At 42.2% G+C, this 26,242-nt stretch overlaps 2 protein-coding genes across 16 annotated transcripts in view; one reads left to right on the plus strand and one right to left on the minus strand.

Annotated features, from left to right (window-relative positions):
* The first annotated feature begins 411 nt into the window (after nt 1-411).
* On the plus strand, nt 412-10,023 carry DEXI (Dexi homolog). 3 transcript variants are annotated; one of them, XM_055806328.1, is made up of 3 exons: nt 412-2,081; nt 4,547-4,720; nt 9,363-10,023. In XM_055806328.1, the coding sequence occupies exon 1, from the start codon at nt 1,558-1,560 to the stop codon at nt 1,837-1,839; it is 282 nt and encodes a 93-aa protein (XP_055662303.1). In that variant the 5' UTR covers nt 412-1,557; the 3' UTR covers nt 1,840-2,081; nt 4,547-4,720; nt 9,363-10,023. The 3 variants fall into 3 exon arrangements, with proteins under 3 accessions (XP_055662303.1, XP_055662304.1, XP_055662305.1); XM_055806329.1 differs by having other exon boundaries at nt 4,593-4,720; XM_055806330.1 differs by lacking the exon at nt 4,547-4,720.
* Nucleotides 4,814-26,242, minus strand: part of CIITA (class II major histocompatibility complex transactivator) — a 43,123-nt gene continuing 21,694 nt past the window's right edge. For 7 of the 13 annotated variants that reach the window (XM_055806316.1, XM_055806312.1, XM_055806318.1 and 4 more), the window contains 11 exons: nt 24,556-24,621; nt 22,391-24,095; nt 22,104-22,277; nt 21,155-21,226; nt 19,625-19,705; nt 18,112-18,204; nt 17,690-17,773; nt 17,513-17,596; nt 16,936-17,019; nt 16,234-16,302; nt 4,875-5,644 (listed from right to left, as the gene is read on the minus strand). In XM_055806316.1, the coding sequence (XP_055662291.1) occupies nt 5,509-5,644; nt 16,234-16,302; nt 16,936-17,019; nt 17,513-17,596; nt 17,690-17,773; nt 18,112-18,204; nt 19,625-19,705; nt 21,155-21,226; nt 22,104-22,277; nt 22,391-24,095; nt 24,556-24,621 (2,648 nt within the window). In that variant the 3' untranslated portion in view covers nt 4,875-5,508. Of the gene's footprint in view, nt 4,841-4,874; nt 5,645-11,917; nt 14,487-16,209; nt 16,303-16,935; nt 17,020-17,512; nt 17,597-17,689; nt 17,774-18,111; nt 18,205-19,624; nt 19,706-21,154; nt 21,227-22,103; nt 22,278-22,390; nt 24,096-24,555; nt 24,622-26,242 lie in introns of those variants that run through there. The other 6 variants (XR_008747508.1, XM_055806314.1, XM_055806315.1 and 3 more) reach the window with 6 other exon arrangements.

Raw genomic sequence — 26,242 nt, forward strand, 5'->3', positions numbered from 1 at the left:
TTTTATTTTTTTTGCTTTAACTGGATTAAAAAAATAAAAAAGTTGAAGAGTTTGCTAGTGTCGCCTCCTTCCCACCCACCACATCCCCGTTTATAATCAAGCTTTTGATTATTTTTTGACACAGGTGGAACCTCGGCCAGCAAAGACGCCCCCACCAACGCCGGCACAGCCGCTTCAGGGGCCCTTGTCCAGCACCGGGAACAGCAACGACTCCCGGGGCCCGCCCCGAGCCCCCGGGCCGCTGCGGGGCCGGCGGGGGGCGGGCACGGCAGGGCGCCCCGGTACCCTCCCGCCCAGCGCGGCGGCCCCTCGGGCGGGCGGGGGTGCCGGCTGCCGTAACCGGCGCGGCGGCGGCAGGGGTGGGGAGCGAGGCGAGCGAGAGGCAGGCAGGAGGGTGATATTGAATGAATTCACTTTAGGATAGAATAAGCCTTGTAGTTAAAGTATAATGAATATAATAAATATATTCTAATGAAATTAAGTTGCACAACAAAAGCTGCTATGAAATCCTCTGTACAACCCTGTACCAAGGCTAAGAACTTATATTTACTCAAAAATGTAGGTATAGTAATTAGGTCATGTAACCATAGTCTGGAAGAAATAATTAATGAAATAACTGATCAACGAAGGAGTCTGTTTCTCTTTCTTTAACTTTCTCTAACAAGGGGCCTGCTTATAAGTTATCTAGAGGGAGCAATTAAAAGAAACAAGCGGAAGAAACAGATGGTCGACAAGGACATAAATTAGCTCAGACCGATAAGAACACTGCAAACTGGCAAGATCATCACATACCAGACAAAGGTGAAAAGTACACCATGAGGAAGACCTACGGCCTTCCTCCCGAAGACCCGTGCCCACAATTCTTAGAGGAATATGCGCAAGCGCAAAGGACTGATAAGCTAATTAACATACGAAGCGAGAGTAGGCGGGACTAGGTGATGAATATGTATAGGTATTAATTGAATATTCATTGTTTTATTGTATAAATATAAGATAATTAGTTACTTTAAACATGCACGTTAGGATCCCCCGTGCATCCAGCGCTGCCAATAAAGGATACTTAGTCACTAAGAAATTTTGACTACGTTCTTTAAATCAAGGGGTCCTGCCGCGCCGGCTGGCGGCGGCGGTGCTCGGCGCCCAGCGGCACAGCGCGCCTGCGGGCTCCTTCCGCAAAGTTTGCGGGGGGGCAGGCGGGGAGCGGCGGCGGGACTGCAGCAGCCGGGCGGGAGATGCCCTGAGGAGCCTCCTGCCAACGGCGGGGCTGCGGCAGCGCCGCTGAGGCCCGCGCTGGCCGCCCGCCCGCCTGGCGCGGCGCCTCCGCCTCCGGGGCAGGAAGGGACCGCGGGGACGCGCTGCGGCTGTGCCCCCCCCCCCCCCCCCCGCGGGACTCGCCTCCTCCCAGCGCCCGGCCCCGGCTCTGGGGCTCGGCCCTCTCCTGCCGTCGGGGCTGCGGAGCGCGGGTCCTGAGCGCCCCGCTCCCGGCTCCGCGCCGGCCGGGCGGGTCGGTGCCCGCCGCCCCCGCCGCCCGAGCCCGCCGCAGCCCCGCACGGCTGCATGCCCGCCGCGGTCTCGGCGCGGCTGGATTCGCTGGAGTCCTGGGCCTTCCATGCGCTGTTGGTGCTGCCCTATATGTTTTACGTGGGCTTGTTCTTCGTCAACGTGCTGATCCTGTACTATGCCTTCCTGATGGAGTACATCGTTCTCAATGTAGGCATCGTCTTCCTGCCCGAGGATATGGACCAGGCTCTGGTGGATCTGGGGGTGCTCTCCGACCCCGGCTCCGTGCTCTACGAGACGGACAGCGAGCTGGATGTCTTTGACGGGTACTTGGAGTAACGCCCCGCGGCGCTCCGAAGCGACTGCGGGGTGACGGCGGCCGGCGCGGGGCTGGGGCCGGTGTCCCGGCGCGGCCGTGACTCGGGGGCCGCCGCGGCCCCAGGATGCCCGCGCTGCGGCTCGGCTCCTCCTGCGCAGCGTCCTCCCTTCCACAGGCCCCCCTTCTCCCGGTGCCGGGGCGGGGGACCGGGACCCGCCGCCGCCGGGCAGGGCTGCGGACACGTAGAGGGCTCGCCAGGGAAGTAAGTCCTTTATTTCCTCGGGCTCGCCCCGGCGCGGCGCTGCCCGGGGGGTCCCGGCGCGGCATCCCGGGGGGTCCCGCCCCCGCGCGCTGCCGCTCGCTCCGGGGCCGCTGCAGCGGCTCGCAGCTGGCCCCCGGCTTTGCTAATCCGGGCTGGAAAGCAGCATGAGCCGAAGTGAGTATCCAGGCTAATACTAAAATTCAGAGACCGTACTGCAGCCAGAAATCCGCCTTAGTCAGATGCCCTTTAAAACCTGTATCTCGGATAATAAGAAACCGACCAGCTCACCGTTCTTCCCATGCTAACCGTAGCACCAGGGTTTGCTTGATCGATTTATTGCTGTAGTTTCGAGTGATACTAAAACTCTGGAAATGTTGTAAGGGTTTAGCATTTTAAAATGCTGAAATGCAATTGGGAAGAAAACCGCTATTTCTAGCTAGGACTTTCTGTGCCAAATGTATGTTAATGAAAACATTCACAGTTTAAAATAAAATGTGTTAGCAAATCTGCCAGTAGAAATTTTAGCAAAATACTGTCTGTAAATTTGAAAATCAGTTTAACATACCTTTGTATTTTCCATTTGAAATTACAGAAATAGAAACTGCTATTCTAAGGTTACAAACATAACCTTGGTGAACATACTATAGAAATACCATTTAACATCAAGCTATTTTAATCAGTCTTCTAATTAAAAAACAAAACAAAAAAAACCCCAAACCAAATAAACCTGTCCTGTGGTGCTGTCTTTCACACAGGTTTAAGCTATCTCCTAAATATTTCTGTTCAGGTTCCATATAAAGCAATAGTGGCTGATTTCGGTCAATAGTTCAGAAGGAAAAAATGGAAATTTTTGGTGTTGGAGTAACATTGCACAAACACAGCTGAACAAAGCTTGATCAAAGGCATATGGCAGCATAACAAGTGTGTGTGTTGGGGCTGGACACGGATCTTTGTTGCTACTGAAGAAATCCCTCTGCCTATAGTTACTGCAAATGAAGGTGTCCATCCCAACATTTGGTGCTCCATCCCAAGCAGCTGGATTAGAATCACTTCTGCTGGAATAGAAGGTCTGGAGCAGAACTAAACTTCCTACAAAACACACTTGGCTACTTTTGGGGCTGTCTCCTCTCCAGCTGGGCTAGTAACACACATGCTTTGTATTCCAGGAAAGCATTTCATATAAACTAATGGAAATTTAAACAAAATCTTTGGTGAGAAAAGCCCTAGCCATTTTCTCCAACAAAATATTTTTCCCCAAACCCCAAATCTTATCACTCCAACACCATCTAATACAGGGATTAAAAATACTTTTTTTTTTTAATTGCTTTTTTGCTGACCAGGATTTGTCATGGTGAGTTGCAGCTAGTTTTCAGGAAGACCTAAGGAGAACAGACGTAATTTTCCTCGGTGGATTTTTCCTACTACATGAATACATAGTTTGACAGAGTGTAGGGTCTGAGCACAATTCTGCTTAGTGTAGATAAATGGGCTTCTTGAAGTTTTCCTTCATATTAATAGGATGAGCAGCTCTTCCAATTTCTTGATACTCTAACTATAAAACCATGTCACCTCCATATGTAGAAATCAAAATGCAGAGGTCTTCACAAAGCTCTGAAGTAAGTCTCAATCTATATCCACCTTGAGAAAAGAGAACCCTGCACAGGTACCATCCAGCCTTGATCCTTTCATGTGGACGTTGTCATGTTAGGTGGCGGTTTCCGCTGGGAATCAAATCCTGCAAGTTAGATCAACTATTAGAGAGCAAAAAGTGTACTATTACTCTGCTTCATATATATATATATATATATGTATGCAGCAACCAAACCACAAATTGCATAATTGTTTAGCTACCAGGCAAAGACTTGCCATGCCACTGTGAGCAGGAGCTTGTGTTAAAAGCCTGGTTACAGCTCTGTGCCATTCCTCCTCACCAATTCCTTAGCAAGGCAGGCAGAAGAGGGCCCTAATTTGGAGTTGTGTTCTCTGCTTAGGGAGCAGAAGGCACTGAAAGGGAAGATTTGAATCCCCTTGGTGCCTAGCCTGCAGTGACCCGAGTTCTGTACGAGTGTAACCCGTGCTCTGCATAGGCCTGGGAAGGCTGCCCACCTGCCCTGTGCGCTTGGACCCAGAAGTGCTGAGGATTCACAAGGCACTGCAGGAAAAATTTTTACCAGCAGAGATGAAAAATACATAGGCATACTCTGCATTAAATGTAAGAGGAGTGTTCTTCATGTGACTCACCAGTGATTACTGCTAAAAAGCTATGATTAGCCTTGGCTGAAACCTTGCGGTGTGCTCCATGCATTTAGCGAGCGATGCCTTGCACCCAGGAGGTGAGTGGCATGCATGACAGGAAGACACAGGGGGGAAATCCCAAGAGGCAGTTCTGCAAAATGTGGAAAGGCTAAATTAGATGTAAAAATAAAAGGGCATGTGGATCAGAAGAGCTCTTTTCTCTCTTGCAGCAAACCCCGCACTTGAATAAACTAACAGGAGCAAAATTATGTCCAGGTTTCTGAGCGTAATTGGTGGCAGAGACTGAAGGCAGACAACTAAGCAGCTGAAAGAAGCTTCCTGTCCTATTCAAATAGAGAAATCAATCTGTGCAAACGGAGCAGAATTGAGCTTGCTCATGTCAGGTACTGTTTTAGCGTGAGCGTGCCGGGTTCCGTATTGTATTTGAAGTCCTCTGGAATAAGGTGATATGACTGTTCTCCTTGTACCTTCTTAAAATCAGATATGACTCATCATGAAGCAATCTAATCAGAAAGAAAATGAGGCAAAAGTAATCAATAATTAAAAGTGCGCAGGAAACACTGGATTTATTTAATCTTACAGTACAAGCATTACCTATATTTTTCCATCACAGTGAGTTATGATGAATATCTTCAGTGAGCAAAATCAAGCACTCAAAAACTTTTGACTCAGCACTTCTGCTGAATGCCAGCATCGAAATCCTGAATCCAAGCAATAGCTTTACTCACCAGCTCATCAATATAGTTAGTGCCAATTAGAAATGCAGGCTCAGTGTCTGTGAGAGACAGCGTGGCCCAGTGGAGTGGGAAATAAACATGTTGGACTCCTTCCTGCGTCTGCCAGTGATGTCTTCTCTGAGCTTAACTCATGCCTCCATTCCATCTCTCTAAACCAGAGATGCCATGTAAAGGAACAGATCAGAAGAATGTTATCACTAGCAGTGTCAGGATACACACAAACGCATCAGAAGCCACCTCCTGACTTCTTCCTTTTCAGACTTGGAATCATAAAAATAGTGAACACAGTGATCTGTTACTTGTTTTACCTTGTCATTTTTCACTGTGCTCTCCCCTTATTAGTAGAAATTTCCATGCTAAAAAAAAAAGAAAGTGGCTTGTTAACTCCATAGTACAGTTCAGTCAGCTATTTTATACGAGTTACAGTAACAGGATTAAGAACAATAGCTGTGATTTTTAGAACTGTGTTTTGAATTCTTAGATGTTTCTAGAATTAATAGAAGTTGAGTGCTCAAACTCACCTGATAGCTCTGCTTCTGTACTCTGTCTCTTCTTAGCAGGAACTCCATCCTAGATGGAAGGAAGACAAAATCATGTTTAACTGAAGAACTGGCCTTACAGACTCATTAACCACAGCCAGAGATAGTCCTAAGTGATTTTCTACCAAATGCATTCATTTATATAATGCAAAGAGAGGAGGCAGATTTTTAAGTTTTCCAAAAGCTGCTGTTAATAACATGAATTAAAATGAGGCATAGAAAATAGAGACATCAAATTTAGAATAGAAATAGTTCCATCCTGTTTCATGGGTTAGAAGTCCCAGCCACAAGTGATTTTAAAGAATCATTAAAAAAACCCCAAATTATGTGGTTTTTCCTTGCAAAAATGAAATTTACTGTAATCAACTTGCTTTGATATGTGGCAATAGCCAATTACAATTTTTAAGTTGTCAATGGAATTAAGAAACAAATGCAATTTAATGCCTCGTGTTTGTTTCCTCTGGTGGAGGGGCAAAATGACACTACAGTTTAGCTAGCAACTAGCAATCCTAAAATAGGAGAAAAGAATAATTTGTTTAGAGAGATTTAGTTTTTATATTTGGCCAGTCCAACTCTTTGCATTTGTCCCCTCATAATGATTCTAGTTTATATGGAGTACAGCTGTCCCAAAGAATTCAATACTACACAGAAGTGGCTACGTCTTTCCCTTTCTTCAGCAAAACTGTCAAGCTCTCTTTCTTTTCCCAGCTGAGTTTTAGTATTTTGGCCACAAACTGGGGAAAAAAACCCTAGAAAAATAGCTGAATAGTTTGGATGATGCTCTCCGAGGACACAAAGATGTTTCTAATACATGTGATTAAAAGGGCAAAGACGAATAGCAGCCATGTATGGAAAATAACGGTATAATGGAAAATGGTGACATGTACTGAATGATTCATTGCTGGGTACAGGTTTAGTTCAGTTAATAGTCTTAAGGTTATGTATTGAAGGACCAGAAAAAAAGACCCGAGGCTTGCTCAGACAGCAGAGCCCAAACAGGCCATGAGATGCGACGCACACCCTTGCAGAATGTCGGGAAACAAAGCAGACAGTGCCCGACTGCAAAACACAGTCACCGTGTTTCCTTTGGTCCAGCCTGAATTGTGAAGAACAGTAACTTCACAGACAGAATGGACAAAAATATCGTGACCAAGTTCCTTCTTCTAATGCTAGCAACACAGTGCTTACGGGCATCTTTTAGGCTATTGGAAGGCTGTAGTTCTGAGATTTTACAGCATTTACTAACTTTTCAGTTGTTTTTTGAAATTTTCTGTTAAAAACCAGGTTCAGATGAAGTTTAAAGGACAGACTTTTAATCAGCTGAACAAAAAGGCAAAAGTTAATATCCTGGTCAGTTGTGTTATTCACCTCCATTTAGTGTTTGTCACTACAAATTCCAGTCTTGGACTAGCAACCCTGTAGCAATATTTGAAACGTCCATTAGACAGCTTTATACTTTGCTTTGGAGGCCCAACACTTTTTTTTTTGCTGTGCTATTTTTAAGTCAGCCTAGAATTTGATCTACAATGCAGAATACTAGCAGTCTCCCTGAACTGTCTGCTGTAGATCAGAGGTTTCAGTTCAACTTGGCAAGCACAGTCGGATAAACATTAAATGAGTGTCCTGTCAGAGCTGCTGTTTCTCCTTTTCTTGTTCTTTGTTCAGGAGACAGGATTTTGAGCATCTGCTCACTGTTAGCAGGGTACAGTAGCTGATCGATGTGTGATAGACATACCTCACTGGACACAAAAGCGCTTCTTGTTCCTGATCTAGCAACTACAGCAAGTGACACACAAGAACACGGAAGGTCACGATGAGCCAGACTGCGACCACCCAGCCCTCCACTGCCTCCGACGGACCAGGGCTGCTCGCTGGGGGCACAGGACTGACCCAAATCTGCTGTCTGTTCTCTTTGCCCTTCCCAGAATCCACAGTGGTAGAATAAGGGATATTAGAAGGCACATGGCTGCCCAACCCTTTAATAATGTTTTCCAAACCCGCCACCTTTTGCCCACTCAGTGCTAGGAAATCCTTCTGGAGTTCCTTGCTCTCAGTACAGCATCTGAATATCTGAAAGGACTTACTTTCTGCAGTCTTGAGGATTTCTCTGTTTGCTCTCATCTCTGGGTCACTAACAGTGATGTGGAATAAAAATTGGTCCCTGGTATACTCTACTGCTGACTGCTACTGACTTCTGTCCTACCAAGCCTTATTGTTTGCTTCCAGTCTTTTAACCTGCTTTCAATCCGTAGCAGAACCTTTCCACTAGCGCTCTCAGCCTGTTTGCTTTTGGGTTCCTGGAACGCCTTTGTTAAGGATGCCCCAGCCTGTCCATGCTCATGCAGAACGTCAGACCATCGCATTTCATTCTGACTCCTCGCAGACTGTTATGCCTCGTGCCCCTGCAGTGGCAGCAGCCCTCCTGCCTCGGGACCCCTCGTGCCAGACAACCCGACATCGACCTGCCGAGGCTTCGCTCCAAGCACAGAAAGGGGGGAGCAGGAGATGGCTGTGCTTCGCCCTGCAGCCCAGGGAGAGCCTTCTGGCAGAGCTCCATGCTTAAAGCAGCTCTGTTAGCAGCTCTGTTACGGCTTTGTACCACAAACTCCCTTCCCATTATACAACCAGATTAGCACCTTTACTGTGTAGGGTAACATATATGTCTTTACATATGTATATGCCTTTCCACACTGCGCAGGAGGCCTGTAATACCTACAAAGGGGAAGGAGGGAAGAGCTTTTCTTCCAGAGACTTGCTCCAAACAGCGCAGATGATCTCCTGAGCTGCAAAGCAGCCAGGGGACCTGCTTTTGGTCTTCTGTACCTCAGCTCTTCTTCAACACAGATTCATCCCCAGACAATCATCCCGCTTCAGAGCTGCACCGTTCTACACTACATTAATTAGCCCTCTGTAAGACCACAAGACCAAATGGATGCTAGTGCCCAGCACCTTCATAACCCACAGCTCTGGCTCTACTTCAGGCGGCTGCTCAGGCCTTGTGTTTACCTCTGATGATAGTAAAAAGTCACCTCTTGATAGCTGTCAGATACTTTGACCCAGTCAAGGCAAAAGAGATAAACTGGGATCAAGCAATATAACCGCTTTGTTCTTGTCAGTAACCCCAAGAAGTTACCTCAACATATTTCACTGTGTAACTACTTAGCAGGGGATCCAAAATGCTTTGCACAAAGTGACTCTAAAGAAGAAAAAGAGAAAGCAACCAAAATCAGAGGCTACATCAAATGTAGGCAATACATAACTATACAAAAAGCAACAGTCTAATGAACAGTATCTGGTTAAGAAAATGTACCCAGGTCAAAAATTAGTTCTAATAGGTAGGTCTACTGATATCAAGCCTAGCATAAAATAGGATTTCCCACTGTATGTCACAGCTAGTTGTACTCACTTCAGAACAACCCTTACTAATTGACATGATGGACTGTGGCTGACAGCTTCTTCTCATCCCCCTCACACTAATATCTTCACACCTTTATTAAAATTACACCAAGGACTAGTGTGCTCTGGCATTAACAGAAACTGTTACATTGATTTCTTGGAAAGTTTGTTCAGGCCTTTACTTGTCAAAGAATTATTACCCATAGTCACAAAAGGTGTGATTTTTTATTTTATTTTTTAAAAAAACAAGTCAATGGCATGGTGCTATATGTATATAAAATGTACACACTGACTTCTTTGTTCATTTTGGGTATAGAGGGTTACTCTGTATTTATGTGTTTTCTTTTAAACAGATTCATTGAACACCTGAAATGGATTATGACCAGGTTAATGGATCAAGTCATGGAAAGAAACTATATACTCTGAAATGTAGAGATGAAAAGAAGGACACGGAGACAACAAGAAGAACTGTGATCAGACCTTGTCAGTTGTGACTTTTCTCCATGATCATTGCCTCCTGAGTGTGCACTAACTGAAGTGATTCATGCACTGCACCAGGCTTCCATAGGCAATTCTGGGATGGACTGTATGAACAAGTAATATAAGCTATGTTCTATTATAACAGAAAATCAAGATGTTACTCAGACTTGATAAACTTTTGAATAAATACCGTCACTCGAAAGGACACGCTCTACATAACTGCTTAAGCAAGTTTTACAATCACACATTGAAAACGCTGCCAGTCAGTAGTTCAAAGACAGTGCTCTCAGGGGAAAATATGCAGGAGTGACTGCAAGGAGGTTCTGTTCAGGGTAGTATTACGGCAAGAACTGTGCTAGTGAAATATTTTATTTAAATTGTGAGTTTTGAAATAGATCAGAGAGTGAATTTTATATAAGTCAGATGGATTCATTATCTAACGCAGGATACTTCGCAGATTGTTTAAGCTCATGTTCCTATGTATAGATGTGAAAGCAATACAATAAAGACTGACCTTTTCCATGAAAAAGTTAAGCAGTTGTGTGTTGGAGTTTTTCTTTTCACTTTGAACAGAAAATAATTGAAACAGGCTTTCCAGGAAATTCCAGTTTTCCTACAGGTACCTGGAAGTAGTTCCAGATTGTTGAGATGGCCAGCACGTAGGAAATCCTTCTCATGAGCAACTACTGAAAGAAGTCAGACCTGAACTGAAACAACAGGAAGCGCGCACTGGGGCGGGGAGGAAGCCCACATTAAGGGCAGGCATTAGGCTGTGTTTGTTTTACTGTATTTTTTAGAAACATCTGATTTTTGTAACTGTGTAGTTAAGCCAAGTTGATATATCAAGAACATTTCAGATAAAGCAGAATTGAAAACATTTCTCCTGAACTCTCTCTATGCCTTCCGTCTGTCCTCTGCAGTCTGTGTCCCTACCATCTGCTCCCAACTCGGGCGTTTGGATCCAGACAGACAGATGGTGTCACACGTCTCTTGACAGCTAGTATGGGGGAACAAGAGGCTCATGGTGTAGATCCCCCTGGAAACAATGGCAGAAACTTAGGTATCAAAATCTTACCTTCCGATGCTCTTGGTGTGTTGCAGTTAAACGACATTTTTTAGACTCCTAGTGCAGTAGAAATTAGCTCCCAATCCCCAAAATTCTGTGCCCCAAATGCAATTTTCAGCTGCTCCTGCAAGAGGTGAAGCCCTGTCATTGAACTAAGGAGCTTTTCTCCAAGATAGGTTCCATCAGATACAGTTTGGGGCCTTAAAACACTGATTAGGGAACTAAATCCCCATTTAGGCACCTGTATAAAGAATAGCCAAGTTTAGAATCTTGTTAAGCTTGTGTTCACATACCCATTTGGTACTAACACAAGAAAGGCTGAATTTTGGTCCTGAAGGTGGCATTCCTGCTGCCTATATAATTAGAAATTCCTGCTGTTCACAGAGACAGATTACACTAATTTTTCAGGGTCACATGTACACCATTTTAAGAACAGGGTTCAGTCTGTTATTATAGGTGCTTACAACACTATCTACTTGTTTGTAATCATTTCCCTGAAGTGGGTTAATGCCACACGGTGCACAGATCCAGCAATACAAATTCCAGCAAGTAATTAACTTTGGAGATTCTGAATCTTAGATCAAGATTTTCGGTTCCTTAGAAGAACTCAGCTTCATACATTTAAAGGATAAGGAGAGTACTCAGATTACAGGATTTGACTACCATCATAACACAAGCCTTGGCATTCTTTGACCAAAAAAAGAGCATGGACATAAAGAGAGTAGTATTTTTTCTCATCCTAAAAGATTTTTAGAACACGGATTTGATCAGAACAGCATTTTTAGGCTAGCCAGTGAATTCAGTCCTCTATATACAAGGCACTCATTTGGCAAAAGCATTCTGGGTGAGCTTTGTGCCACAAGAACATCCAGACTTGAAACTTTATTGATTTTAGAACTTTAAATGGCAAAAAGCTGAAAGGATGAAAAAAAACTTTTTGCTGTTATTAGCAGGTGGCTTCAGCCAGCACTTTTATATCTTCTAATTTTGGACTCACAGCCTGTCAGTTGGCGTGGCAAAATCACATTGCCTGTTGAGAAGGATTTCTCCATTTCCAGACCCACTGAACTGATAAGTGCCAGCAGCACCAACATGTCTCCCTTGCACCCAGAACTTTCCATTAACTGACAATACAAAGCTCTGAGCACCTCATCATGTTCAGAAGCCAGCGGTGATTTCTTAATGCTTCCAAGAGAAAAAAGAACATGATTTTCAATAGGTACTACAAGCTACTGTAAAAAGGAATACTCACTTTCATTAATACTTTAAAAAAAAATGATGTGTAAAGACAACCAAAACACTGTATTGTTGCTGGCAAAGCAGATGCGTGACTTGGTGTGCAGTAAGTCAGTTTTCACACACTCGGGAAGACATTGCTTATTTATTTCAGGTCTGTGCAAAGCTGGAGGCTAGGTAGTATTCCACAAAGCAAGCCCACCAAACGGGACATTCCATTACAGATTTATACACAAAACCTGCAGAGTTAGTAAGTTTCCAAATCGATCCTCTTTACACTGACTGGTTAGAGATTTCAATATAATTCTAATGTGGTCACACAACCATTTCTACTGTCATGCATGCTGAGGGGAGGGGTCTTCATCTGGGCAAGAGTCTTTTTGACCTAGGGGTGTGATTTTTGGTATTATAATGAGGGTAGTTCAGGTAAGGATACATGGACCTTGAGTCTTCTTGGTAAGTTGGCAATGCACACAAAACATCCTCAAAGTATCCTTAACAGTTTCTTCAAGGCCTGATTGTCCCAGAATATCCTTGCTCTAAGAATGCTGTGTACTCTTTTGATTACAGCCTGAACTTGTCAACTTAGCATATACAAAATATATCTTGCACCAAACAGTCAGACCATTCTAAATTTCTGAGTTAGCCTTCAACAGTATCACAATTTACAATCTGTACGTTATAAACATACATCTCCCACTAACCCACAGAAAGAGAACAGCAGTATACCCAACATGATTTTATGAGTCCATCCAGTGTCCAGTAATACTCAGCTGCCTGTGTAATATTTAGCAGATTCAGGTTCAGTGAAGTGTAGCTGCAGAATATATACCTAAAGGGGCATTTGTCATCCACCTCTTAGTTAAGGGAAGCCAAGACAAGGGCTCACCACAGACCCGCGCAGCTGGAGGGCTGCAGGCTGAGGGGAACATCACACAAGATTTGGCTCAAACTACCTCCCATTCAAGCAGCTGAAAGAGCGGAGTGTAAATGAGGCATTTCCCACGACTCTGGCTACAGAGAAGAACCATGCAGATAGTTAAGAAAAATACCACGTTCCAGGCTGAATCATACTGTCCATAGTCTTTCCACCTTGGTCTCTTGCACTATTGCCTTCATGTACTACCATGTCTGGTTCCCTGCTCTCCTCTGATCAACAGAAACAACAAACCAGACCTTCCTTCCTTCCTTCTGTAGTTTGCCCGCCCTCTTCCATCCCTGCTGTCAAGATTCTGCAGGCACAGAGTATAATTTGCTGGAAAAAACATAAAGATCGGGGACTTCTTTAAAACCAAGGAACAGATCATTTGAGAGGCAAGTAGAGAGACTCTAGTTTGCATAGATCCTTGGGTCAGTATCATCAGTGCTTCCTAGCAGAAGAGAATTCAAAGAGGTTGTTGAGCTAACCCTGAGCTAACTGTGAAGTAGTGACCTTCCTTCCCAATTTGTGGCATATCGAGTATTCCTTGGTTTTTTCTGTCCCTTTTTGTTTCTCTGTCCCCAGGCTGTATCTGGATGGGGAGCCAGAATGCGAGTTCTAGCAATTGTCTCTGTATGTTTATAAGTTCTTTGAATATTCACAGAGCTGAAATAAGAGAAAACAGGAGATGGTTGGTTTGCTTTCACAGTGAGCAGGACCAGTATTTGGCCCACATGTGACTGAGACCAGCACCATAGACACATGATAATGCTTTGAAATATATTATTGTCTGTCATTGCCTAGTTACTCATAACCGTAAGAGAAGAAGGCTACATAAACAACACACGGTAGTGATTTCACTGCAAGTATAAAATTGATGCTTGTACATCTACACTGCCACCTGCAAGTGAGAAACTAAATCCCAATCCAGGTATATGAATTTAAAATTCTCATTTGAGACAGAGTAAAAAACTTTGAAGATTGTCACTTTGAGGATTTCTGTGCAATAAACTGAAGCTATTTGTATGCATTTGGATTTCTGTGATAATGTCAGAAAAATCCTTACTAGTTGTCCAGTTTTAATTCCTTTCTTCTCTTTACACCTTTTTCCCCAATCTTTTTGAAAGATTCTATAACAAGAAAGTGATAGAAAATACCTTTCTATCACTTAATATAGCATTGGTGATTACCATCAAGAAAAGAGCCACTTCTAGATTCTTGTGAACACAATACCAGACAGTTTTCTAAGACCGATTATTATTTATGCTGCTGACCCTAATGCTTCAAATCAGTCCAGACAATCAGATGAAATCTGTAACATAAGGTTTGCAAGTTGAAAAATCATCAAACGGAATCTGATCGCAGTTACCACTGGCACCAAGAAACAATTAGATTTAATATGTCACTACTTCAGATGTTGCAGGTCCAGCAGCTTGCAGTCTACTCTTTGATAAATCAATAATGGAATTTTATACTATCAATATCCTGGTGATTCCTAGTCACCTTTAATGGTGATCACAAAATCCAGATGCTCTTTTCATCTTTGAAACTTGATGTTGCTTAACTCTTCAGCACTTCTGTAGAAATACAACTGGATGTTTGAATAGCATTTTAAATGACCTTTAAAATTTTTGAACTCCATTCACCCACTTCAAGTGTCACTCAGACTTAAATGCGACTTTTCCATTTTGCCACTGTCATGAAATCAGCCACCAATTCATAAAGCAGCAAGAAGGTAGGAAAACACAGAGGACACCTTCCTGTTCTTTATGTTACCTGTGAAATGATGAAGACAGATTATGACATGTACGCCCATAAGCTTAATCACCATTAACATCACCAAAACCATATATTTAAGGTGCTCTGAAAACAGACAACAGTGACTGGTACCTGCTGGATGTTTCAAGTTTGGCAGGTTTGGGAGACAGGATCCACACTTCCTGTTGCTACTTATCCTCAGTGCTAATGAAGAAGACTGTTTCCTCACATACTCAAATACTACACTAACGTGGCAATTGGTGCCAAAGGCATGTGCTGCAAACAGGCAGAATGGCAGGGGAGGGAGATGCGAGGGGTTGTTTACGTGGAGCTGCGTTAAACACATCTTTTGCTTGGTGTGAAAGCTGACTGGTGTCCAAGAACCACCAGCTTTCACAGAGCGGAGCTCTCTACCACTGACTGCCATTTCTCTGTGTCCAGAGGAAAACCAAAGTCATTTGGGAGCTGACCTACATGTTCAGAGACTCTTAATGACAGGTTACAGGAGGTTAGAGAAAGCTTGGCTTTTATAAGGTTTCCTGGCAGAATTCATATCCCTCATGTACTCTTTCCCAACTAGGTATGGTTATCCAACAAGACGGAGACTTAATTGTACTGTAGGCTATTAAGGATCACTACAATTTTTCACTTTTGCTGTATAAAGTAGTCTGTGAAGCTGGTATGGCACCTCGGTCTTCCACAACCTGTCGCCTGATCAGTGCCGTATATACAGCCCGGTCCACCACCGGTGATTAGTGCGCTGAGAGCAAAGTCACGCAAACGCCTGGCTCACTGCATGGTTTAGGGAGCCAGTGGCAACTGCAGCCATTGCCAGGGCCATTGAAACCACAGCTCAAGCAGCTGGCCATCACTCTGCAATGTGTTTTTTGTCATCTGAAAGCAAACTGGAGGGTATCTGGTACCTGGTTTGACTCTGGCTTCTTATTCTTCACTGGGTTCGTTTCACTGATGCATCCTGCGCAATTTATTTATTTATTTATTTATTTATTTAAGAGTAAGAGGAAGCACACAGAAGAAAACCAGGAGCAGAAGTCCTACACAAAACCCTAACCTCCCATACCTGCTGCAGCTCCTTCAGGCAGATCCTGATGATCATCAGCAAACCGTTAGCAAAATGCTAACGCAATTATTTCAAGGATTCTTGAAACTGTGCAGGCAGAATCAATGAAGTAGAAGTGGCTGCCAGTGGCTAAACCACGGGAAAGAGACTGACAACAAGGACTGTAGGAAGCAACGGCTTGCTCCGAGTACAGTATAGGCACAGCTTCACAAACAGCCATTGAGGATTTGTATTCAACAACGGAGAAGTGAAAGGACTCACTAAAAATCAACACAAAACAACCTCTAATGAGTACAGAACTCTTCTATTAACTAAGAGAAATAAAAAAAATGCTATTTAGTTTCCCACAACAGAAGAGAGAAGGTAAGCAGGCCAGCTGCCAGTCACTGAACTGGGCCGATCTAGGAGTTCAGAAGTCCATTCTTGTTGATGCAGCTCTTGCAGTCTGCTAGTGCTGGTGCCAGGGAGGTGGGGGATGCAAGGTGAGTCGGGGGAAAGGGGGCCTGATGTGATATCAACCTGTGCCACTCTAGGGCAGCATCTCTTTACTCAGCCACGTATGCATTGATGCTGTCACTGTGCCTGCTGCCAGTGAGACCAGAATCAACAGCTGCCACAGAAACAAATCTTGTTGCCTCAGGGAGCCAGAATTTATGCTACCTTTATGGGATCTTCTGAACCTACACGCTGATCCTAGAGTCCAGCTGCTGAAGGTGTTCGAGAACTCCATAGGGAATGGTGGGATTCCACATCCTGTAAGGGCAAATTCAGAAAGGAAAGAGATTTTGAGAACTGTAATTTGCTTCACAGTTGTTTTGATGTGTTTGGGATGTTTTTGTTTGTGTTTTTTTTAAAAGCTGCCTTTTCCTTTTGAATATCATACTATAAAAGTATTTAAAGCTATGGAACAAATGAAAATATATTTTCATTTAGAAGCAGTTTCCCGCACAACCTGCCTGACTGGTTATAGGACACACTACAGTCCTGTCTCCATAACTGTTCTTTAGATCAGTCTCTCTTCCCCTGAATGTGTACTGGCAGCTTCAGTATATTTAACCTCTAACGGTGGCTGCTCATTGTTTAGCCTTCAAATACTCATCCTGCAGCCTAGAGTAGGTCAGGTACTCTGGGAGGGTAGAAGATTAACAAAGAGAGGCTCAATATAAACTATGCTTTAAGCAGGACAAGCTTGCTTGCCTGGGACAATTGGGAATTAATGCAGCTAAAACCAGAGGCAATGTTTTTAACAATTCTGTAACTGCTTTTGTATTTTGGTGATGTCTTTTTTGTTTGCTTCTTATAAACTTGAGAAATACAGAACACAGCTTGAGTTCTAACCCAATTTACAGAACAAAGATACAGCAAACAGCATATCAAGTGACTTACACCAAGTTTTTTATATGGGGACATTTTCGTAGGCTGTCAGTCAGCTGCTGGGCTCCAACACCAGTTATTTTGTTATACTGAACACTAAGAAAAAAAAAAAAAGACTTTGTTAATCCACATCATTATATTATGAAGTGGTGTAATCAAATATTTCATTCAAAAATCAAACATACTATATGGGCTGATCTGCACATGGGGGAAGAAAGAAAAAAAACAAAATAGAGCCTTGATGCAAAAAACCAGCAATAAAATACTCAAAAGGTCAAACGGGAACTTCATTAAGTTAGCTCATCTGAGGAATTCCTTTTTCTATGTACCTGAGGTCCTTCTCCAACTCCCCATGACCCTAATCTCCCATGTTAAAATAAATGTTTAGGTTTTTATGGTAAACTGGTTCCTTAATCCTTTCTAACCACTGGCTACCTGGCCTCTGCATAAGCAGATTTTCCCTGTGAAACTTCCCTGAAATTTTATTCCTCCATTTCTGTCTCCTCTATCTCTGAGCACATAAGATTTGGATTTTCAGTATCCAAGCAAGTGAGCTTTCCCAGGCCATCTGAACAGATTTCATACTCACTCTAGCACTCTTAAAGATGCCATCGCAGGAAGAACTTTTGCAAGATTTTCTGCTCCAAAATCACAAATGCTGTTATTGTATAAGCTGCAGAAAACCAGAGCGGTATACTTCAGTAATTTTTGACAGAGATAGAAAGGTATGTTGTATAAAACAACCGAACAGGATACAACTACTTACCTTAGTGTCTTTAATGAAGACAAAGAAGGCAAAGCGGTAGCTAGTTTCTCTGCACCCACATCTGTTATCTTATTCTGTGATAAGCTACAGTAAGTGAGATAGTTTGGTTAGCTGAGCGCATTTATTGTAACATATTACAATGTGAATAAAATAAATGTTGATGTCTTTTTTATGTAATTTGGACAGTCTGTTTAGGACAAATACAGAGGAAAAGATTACAGCCCTTGAAGGGAAATGAGGAATTACTGTAGGATTAACCTATTTCTTTAATGAATGTACAGATTAAGTGTGTCCATAGGCTCATTGGTCTTCCATGCCCATGGGTCAGTTGTGCTCATAATTGTTAACACACAGCCCCTTAAGGCTCTAGGTTTAATTTCTTTCTTTTCAAAATTTCCCAGAACTGTTAACCTTGCACTTACTTTAATGTTTCCAGTGATGTCAGGGTTGGAAAGACTTCAGATAGGCTCTTTGCTCCTTCATCTCCTATGCCATTTTCACTCAGAGCATCAAGACTGGGTGACAACAAGGAGAAAATCAGCTTCCCTTTTAATCTAAATTTTTGTGGCTTATTCACCTCAGAGACCACTCTATCTTGAGAAGCTCCTTCTCTGCGGGAGCCTCAGCCAGCAAGAAGCATCCCGCAAATTACGGCTCCTCTAATAAGCAGCTCTCTACTTCTCAAATTCACAGCCTAAGATTTTTTTTTTAACTAGTTGAATGGCATGACCCATTTCTTTTAATATGCAACATTATTAAAGTGGTTATGAAATAACTGTTCCAGCAATGCTGAAGTGAGATTTCCTGTGCATACAGAAATACAGAACTGAAAATCCAGCAGACACTGTAAATCCCTGCCTAAACAGCTCCTTCTCCAGACAGGGAGTATTAGAAATTAAGTTTTTCTTCATTCAGGTATCCAGACAGAAAGAGTTTTAGATAATCACAATTTTAGATGCTGGATCCCCTTCTAATCTGACAGATAATGCTGGGATACATCGTACTCATTTCAATTTTAGACCTTCTTGTTTTCCAAAAATATCATGAAAATGCCAGATACAATACAGACAAAGGGCCAATGGGCTGAGCCAGTAAGGCCGAAGGCCCTCTCAAAACCCTGGTAATCTTCCCACAGAGATGAAGGCAGAATATTGACTATTGTTGCCACAATTGTTTCTAGCCTAAAGAAGCTTAAAGTTCAGTGACAGCTGGTTTGTCATGGATAAAGAGAACAAATAGTAACTGGAGTTCTTAAAACTCTATTTCTAATACTGCTCCTGGCAAAGGAAGGGACAAAGACTGCCTGAAAATACTTGGCAGAACAAAACCAGGTACTAGCCGAGTATGGCTATTTTGTGTCTTTTATACGAATCAAATCCACAAAGCTCAATCTCTTACAAGTTCTACCAGAAGTTCAGGATGCTCATTGACACTGGAAGGTGCACTGGACCAGCACAAATACTGAAGTTAACCTCCAAATTTAACCCTGCTTCTGGTTCAGCAGGGAGCCTGTTCTTTCCTGGGGAAGACAGGACCATGAGTCTCTCAAACTCACAACGAGGGAGCCTGGGACTCTGGCGTGCTGTGGACCTTGAATGAAGAAATAAGTAATCTGCGGGCAGTGTTGGTCAGTGTCAGGGTGGGAAAGGGGAGCCCCAGCGGGGCTCTGTGCTAAACCTTTCCCACAAGCTTTTAACCGCTGAAGAACACACAGGGAAGTGACTGAATGGGTATTGAACGAACCACTAAGAAGCGTCTTAAGGAAGGATGAAGACTGCTAGCTTTTAGTCTGCTGCTATACTCTCTGAATGTTTTTGTTCAGTTTGTTCAGAGGAAGTAGTCTTGTTGGCAAATGTTTCTGTCCATGTGAGCTCTGCCATCATCAAGGGCTGCTGATGAGCAACATTAGCAAAGTTAAACTTTAGCATTACTCACTCTAAATGCTGAAGCAATGGAAATGCTGCAAGAATTTTCACAAGTTTTAGGAATCCCTGAAGGCCACATACCGGACCCAGCCTGAAAGAAAATAAATATAGACATGCAGCAGTTTTTTCACATGCTCAGAAAGAGCAAAAGTTACAAATTTTTAAGTTCTTCCCCTGCAACCCCAAAATGCAAGCTAGTTTACATTCCTCAGAAGCCGCCATTCCCTACCATCTGCAGCAAGGATTTCTGCTTTGGAGCTTCCAGATAAGGACCCCACAAGGCTAAGGTCAGACAGAGCAGAGCTGCTTGCACACAGGCAGTGGTACATGTGTCTGCCACTTTTTTGTTACTCTCTGCAGGATTCACCTCACTTGGTTTAGATTCCTGTATTTCTGTTCTTTTTCTATTTTTTCTTCAGGATTTTAAGTATTATAATCCTGCTAACCGAGATGAAAAAAATACTATTTTTCCTCCAACTACTGGCAATTTAGAATAACAACTTAAGATCAATATTTTATTGCAGCTTAAAGCATAAATTGAACTTTAATATTTCAGCTCCAAGCATTTTTCCTTCAGATGCTAACCTCATATTTTGAGTTTCCTTGGTATCAGAACAAGTTCAGCCTAGTTAAAAGGATTGGAATTTTAACCAAAATTTTAAAATAAAGGGAAAGTAGAAGAGGAAATGAGAAAAGGAAGCAGCATAAAATCAAGAGTAAGGGCAAGCACAGCAATTCTAGACTGGATCAGATGTGAAGAGCAGGAAACACGTGAAGACCTAATCAGAGTTCTCCATTGCACTGCTGTAATTTCTGCCCAAACTAATTCACATTCTATGGCAGGATGTTTAAAACAACAGAATAGACTTGGAGGCTGTTTACAATTTGGGGGAAAAAAGAAACATCAGTAAACCTAATTTTTAAAGAGTTTCCAAACCAGTCTTCCTTCTTCCTAGAAAATGGTGGCAAATATTTTATTTGGGAAGCACTCTCTGACCTTATTCTCTCATGGTCTAAGCTCTGATAGGACAGAAAATTGCATCAGAAGACTCAGAAAAGTTGAGCATTTCTGGGGAAAAAATATTTCCCAAGCAGTTGGATCACAATTGACACACTTTATACCCTGTGGCACAAGACCTACATCTGGTGATAAGGAACTAACTTGTAGTAAAATCAAACAACACTGATAGAACCATGTTGATCTATATCACTGCAAGAGCCAGAAACAATGTTTTTTGAGTTTGGGCCATAACTTAATAAATCTGGTTGAGAAAAGCAAAATAGCAATAAATGGGGTTTACTTAATGCTTTACCAAAAACTAATGAGATATCAGTTCAATGACTGTAGCCAATAATTGAACCACAGACTGGTTTGGGTTGGAAGGGTCCTCAAAGATCACCCAGTTACAACCCCCCTGCCACGGGCAGGGACACCTCCCGCTAAAGCAGCCTGCTCCCAGCCCCATCCAGCCTGGCCATGACTCTTCTCAGTTTTAAATGTAATGTTATATCAATCAACAGAGAGTTATATATCACTTACGCAAATTCTATTTTTTTGAGGTTTTTGATGGCAGGAATTCCACAGCTGCTGCAACCAGATGCATCTTGCACACTAAATAAATCACAGTAGAACCAGAGTACAATCATTATTTTAGCAAACAAAACAGTGCTTTAAAAATAGTTTCTTAGTAAACTTTTACAAGAAATAAAACCAAAACTTCTGCATTAACTGAGGAACCAGGAAATTTCAGAATAACTTCTGCTCCAACCTTTCTTGATTCAATTCATTTCAATCTGCTTATAGTCTTTCATAGTGCAGTCATTTTCTCTTTTGCCAATAAAACTTAAAAATACTTTCTTCTAAATCAAGTATTTACCATCAAACACAAAACTTACTTGTGTATATTTGTAATCAAAATATTCTGCTTGTGTTAAAATGGAACTCACCATTTTTATTTAAAAAAAACCCAACCAAAATACTTTATGTGTGCTTTTAATTGCAACCAACCCCCTGGCCACACCATAATCATGGATGAAACACAGGGTTTATAAAGCACATAACACAGGCTTTTACTTCCTGAGCTAAAGGGCTGACTCAGGTCATTTGTGACCAGTGCAAAACAAGCCTTCATTTATGGCCCAGGTGCTGCAGGGGGGGAAAAAACAGTTAGCCCAAGTTATGTAACTGAAAACAACTAGAAGAAAGCATACTCAGAGATTATAAAGAAGTCTGAAGAAAAAAAGGACAGCTGGCTTTTTTATTGGCAGTTTTGATAAATATTCTGCACGGTGCTATCTTTGCTCCTCCCTGCCATGACAACCACCACACATCAGGGTAGGAGAACACTTTGAGATGATACAAGAGCTCGCACAGCCATAATTACTTCTTTGGACAAGCAGAACATTCTATTCTCCAGCAGTGTCAGTGTACCCCCATTTTCTTAAATAGCTAGTATATTAAGAGGACCTTTGATCATAAATGAGCCTACCAATTGATCATCTTCTCCTGCATCTTTACAAGGTCTGAAAGATCACTGATGTCCTTCATCGTCTTTGCCTTAAAGGGATCAAGAATGAATTTCTCTGTTGATGCTCTCAGCAGTTCGTAGTCTTTTGCCTGTTCTAAAGATTTCCAGAGCCTGACTGTATCACTGAGGGAGGCCCTGTGAAGTGACAAAACATGTGAAATCAACAGATACAACTGCTGCTGTTGCGTGAAAGTGTCATCTACACACACTCCTATGAATGACACTACTATCTACAAAGAATGACCAACCTGAAAGATGCCACATTCTTTAGGCCAACCAAGTCTTTTAGCCCTTGCATGTCAATGCTGCTGTTTTGCAAATCCAAGAAAAACTCTTTTCTTGACCTTTTTAAAATAGAGTGCAGTACATGGACATCGGGTGGTGCAAGAACTACACCCAGAAAAGACAGGTCTGGCTTGAGCCTTAAGGCCACATGCTGCAAAAGATAATTGCTTTGTGTTTCATAAATACAATGCAAAAGTTCGAGTAACCTCTCTGGGCAGAGCTCATTTATCTGCAGCCTTCTAATATATTTCAACAGTGGTTTTTGCTTCTTGGTTGATAGTTTTACATCCTTATTTGAACGGGAGCAGAAGTAGGAGTCATCCTGGAGGAACAACAATCCAGCCAAAAATCGAGGCACTAAATCTAACCAGTTATAAGGTTTTTTCTTCTTGGATGCAAGAGACAGGTACTTTGTTAGACTTTTATCCTTGATGTCTTCTGCTAACATAAGGTGAAGTGCACCCAAGAAATTCTGAATGACAAAGTCAGAGAATGTGCTCCCAAATTCCTGTTCTCCACTATCTGAATGTCTGGGGAATGCAAAAGGCAGGAAAAATCCATACTTCAGAGCAAACTCTTTCACTTCCTTAGAAGGATGATCACTTTTCATGGCACTTTGGCGCTTTTCTCCGAGATACCAGGCTATACGGGCTAGTGTAGCAAGACTCTCTTGATTCTGTATGGCTGTAACATCTGTTTGCATAGGTATTATCTTTTGCTGAACAAATTTCAGGAAGACTGCAGTAAGAGTTGAAGGAAGGCTTTCGTTTCCCATTTCAAGTACTGTCTCACAGATAAAACAAACAAATCTACACATAACAGGGCTGTAACAATAACTGAACAGGTACTCACACTCTTTGATTAATTTCAGTGCATTATCACAGTAGGGTAATCCTTCAAAGTATTTGGATATGTACAACTCTCTCTGCTGAGGGGAAAATCCTACTATTTCAATAGCCTTATCCACTTTTGACACATACTGGTACACCTTGTCTTTTGGTCTTGCTGTAAGTAGTAAAGTGCAACCATTGAGTGTCTTCTTTTGTATGAGTCCTGAAAGCAGCTCCTTTATAGTGCACAAGTATTTTTCAGGCTGACTGGCCAAGCAACGAGGAGAATTTTCATGATCATGCAAGCCTTCAAAACCATCAAAAACCAGAAGGACTTTAGCAGGATTTTGCAATATATACTCAAAGATCTCTTCATTTCCCTCCTGAGGTTTTACAAAAAATTCAAGAAGCAGATCCTTCAGGCTATATCGTTTCTCAGGAAAGCTTATTTGTTTGCAGTCAAACCAAAATACAAATTCAAACTGAGAAAACTCTCCATTGGACCAGTCCTGGCAGATCTTCTGAACAAGAATGCTTTTGCCCATTCCTGCTTTTCCCAGCACCACAATCACTTTAGTCTCTAAGTCTTTACCTCTGGGGATTTGAAATATTTGGCTTCTTTTAAGGACTGCCTTCTCCTTCCCTTGCAGACTGCAAGTTACCAGCTCCTTTTCCATGGCTTTTTCACTATTCTTCCCAGTCTTGGTTTCAGTTTGGCTTTGAACAAGTGTCCCATCAATAAACAGGTGATCAAGAGTTACTTCACGCTCCATGGCCACAGATTTGCACACATCTCGGAAATAATCCATAAGTGATGTACAGAAAGCTTCCACTGGCTCTAGAGAAATAAATAGCACATGCAAACTGAAGAAAATACTCCACAGATTACAACATCACTTCATGGTGGTTTAAGTACGTAATCATACTCAATATACATTCAAAATACATCAGTTCCCATAAGGCATGTAGGTCTGGATTTATCCCATGCAACTGCATGTACTCAAATTAGGAGTGCAGGCACAACAGACTTTCAGACATAGGAAATGAATAATTTTGGAGACCTATGCATATGATAAAATCAGCTAAATACACTGACCTTCTAAGTAGGTACTACAGCTAGATATCTAAAGGTAGACAAGTTTAACAACTTAAAAACAGGAATTGTGCTTCGACGCTCAGAACAGCTTCAAAAATTTCTGAATGACAATTCCTACACATAGTTTTTCTATTTGCAAAGAAACACAGAAAAATTAGCCAAAAAATACTGGAAGTTTTAAGTTCAAGAGATCTAAACTCACTTGGTCTTTTGAAAGGTTCTTCAGAAGGAATTATGGGAATCTGGACTTCTTTGAACATTTGTAAACCTGGAGAAACAGAACAATATACTTGAGGAAGATACCTAGGTACTAGTCTATTCAGTTTCATTAATTTTAACAATAAGACTAATGCAAATTTTGAAGTTCACTGCAACATATATTATGTATCATCCAGAGAAAGATATTTTGTTTATTTTACAAGGGAAGGGGGAAAAAAGTATCCTCACACAAATACAATTCAGCTGACAAACTGTTGCAGGCAGTATGACACCATACAAGATGACAGCTGTTCCGGCAGTTGTATGAAGCAGAAGACCTGTCATAACAAGTTGACATCCACTGTTCTTTTCAAATGTCAGTGTTCTGCATAAATTCACATTCACACATAGGACTTCTTTATGTCATCAAAACCAATAGATTCCTTTTGTTTTTCTACACCTTGTAACCAAGCATTAAGGATGAAAGTCACAGAGAAGTGACTGTCAGCAACAGAATTTACCCATTACTCTTCCCGAGAAAGGACTGCCGTTATCCAATTTTCTTTCTTTTTGCTTGTTTGTTTTCAAACCTACTGCAGACTTTTGCACTTGGTCAGATGAGCAGTGTCTGCCACACACAAAGAAATGGGGGGAATTTTTCAGAGAAAGCATATTTTCTACCGACTAGTAATGACAAAGTATCAGTTTTAGAAAAACTTTTGTTAAGAAAAGCTTTGCAGATGCAGGACAGAATTTAAATTGACAGAGACTGTAACAAACCCAACCCCATCAACAGTCTTGTGGTAACCACACTCAACAGAGATGCAGAAAAAAACCATCAAAACAAAACAGGTTAATCTCCCTCGATTTGTACGAATGTATTTATTGCCACAATATTTGGTTTATCTTGATGTAGGATGTGGTTTAAAAAAAAATATACAGATCTTACATTTTCAGAGATCTGGAAATCAATTCCAACCCTGCATGCCAGTGAAAGTTGGAATGGTTAGAGCAGGGAAGCACCCACAGACTTCTAATAAGCAGGTCTTTTCTCCAGTGAAAGAATACATTTGATATAGAGACAGTTCTTGTAGAAGAAAAATCAACTTAAGATATTAATTCAAGAGGGGGCATGCCCGTCTTCAGGCAAGTGTCTGGTTTTGGTTTACTATTTATTTTATTAAATAAAAACAACAGAATGGAAACCGAAGAAAAGCTGTAATGAGACATTTAGATAGGAAGCAGCATTGGTCAAATCAGATACTAATAATTCTTAAAAAAGGAAAAGAGACTCACTTGGTAGCTTATGTGCTAATTTTTCTGCTGCATTTGGAATTCTGAGGTTTGTGACATACCCATGTTATGCTGCTGTAAACCAGCTGGAATTATTAGTATCGTGTATTCAGATAAACAGCATACATAATTTACAAATACTTTCCCAAACCAAGGGGTGTTTGCCTAGTAATCCCCACTTTAAAGCCTTGCTCTTTCGGGTGTTAGCCACCGGAGGGGAGCAAGCCACCCGCGCTGGGTGGCTAGCGACTGTGCACACCGGGCAACTGGGCCATCACCCTCCCTGAGCACTGAACCCAAACTCCCTGTTTCACAGCTCTGAGGGCTGGGAGAGAAGTGGCTGGGGAAAGTTTGCTACCACAGGTGGGACTGTTGTATGTTGGTCAAGGCTCTGATTT

The sequence above is a fragment of the Falco peregrinus genome, chromosome 5, assembly GCF_023634155.1.
Source record: "Falco peregrinus isolate bFalPer1 chromosome 5, bFalPer1.pri, whole genome shotgun sequence".
Lineage (NCBI taxonomy): Eukaryota > Metazoa > Chordata > Aves > Falconiformes > Falconidae > Falco > Falco peregrinus.

Coding starts and splice junctions, on each gene's coding strand:
- DEXI (XM_055806328.1), top strand. CDS start 1,558: ATGCCCGCCGCGGTCTCGGCGCGGCTGGATTCGCTGGAGTCCTGGGCC.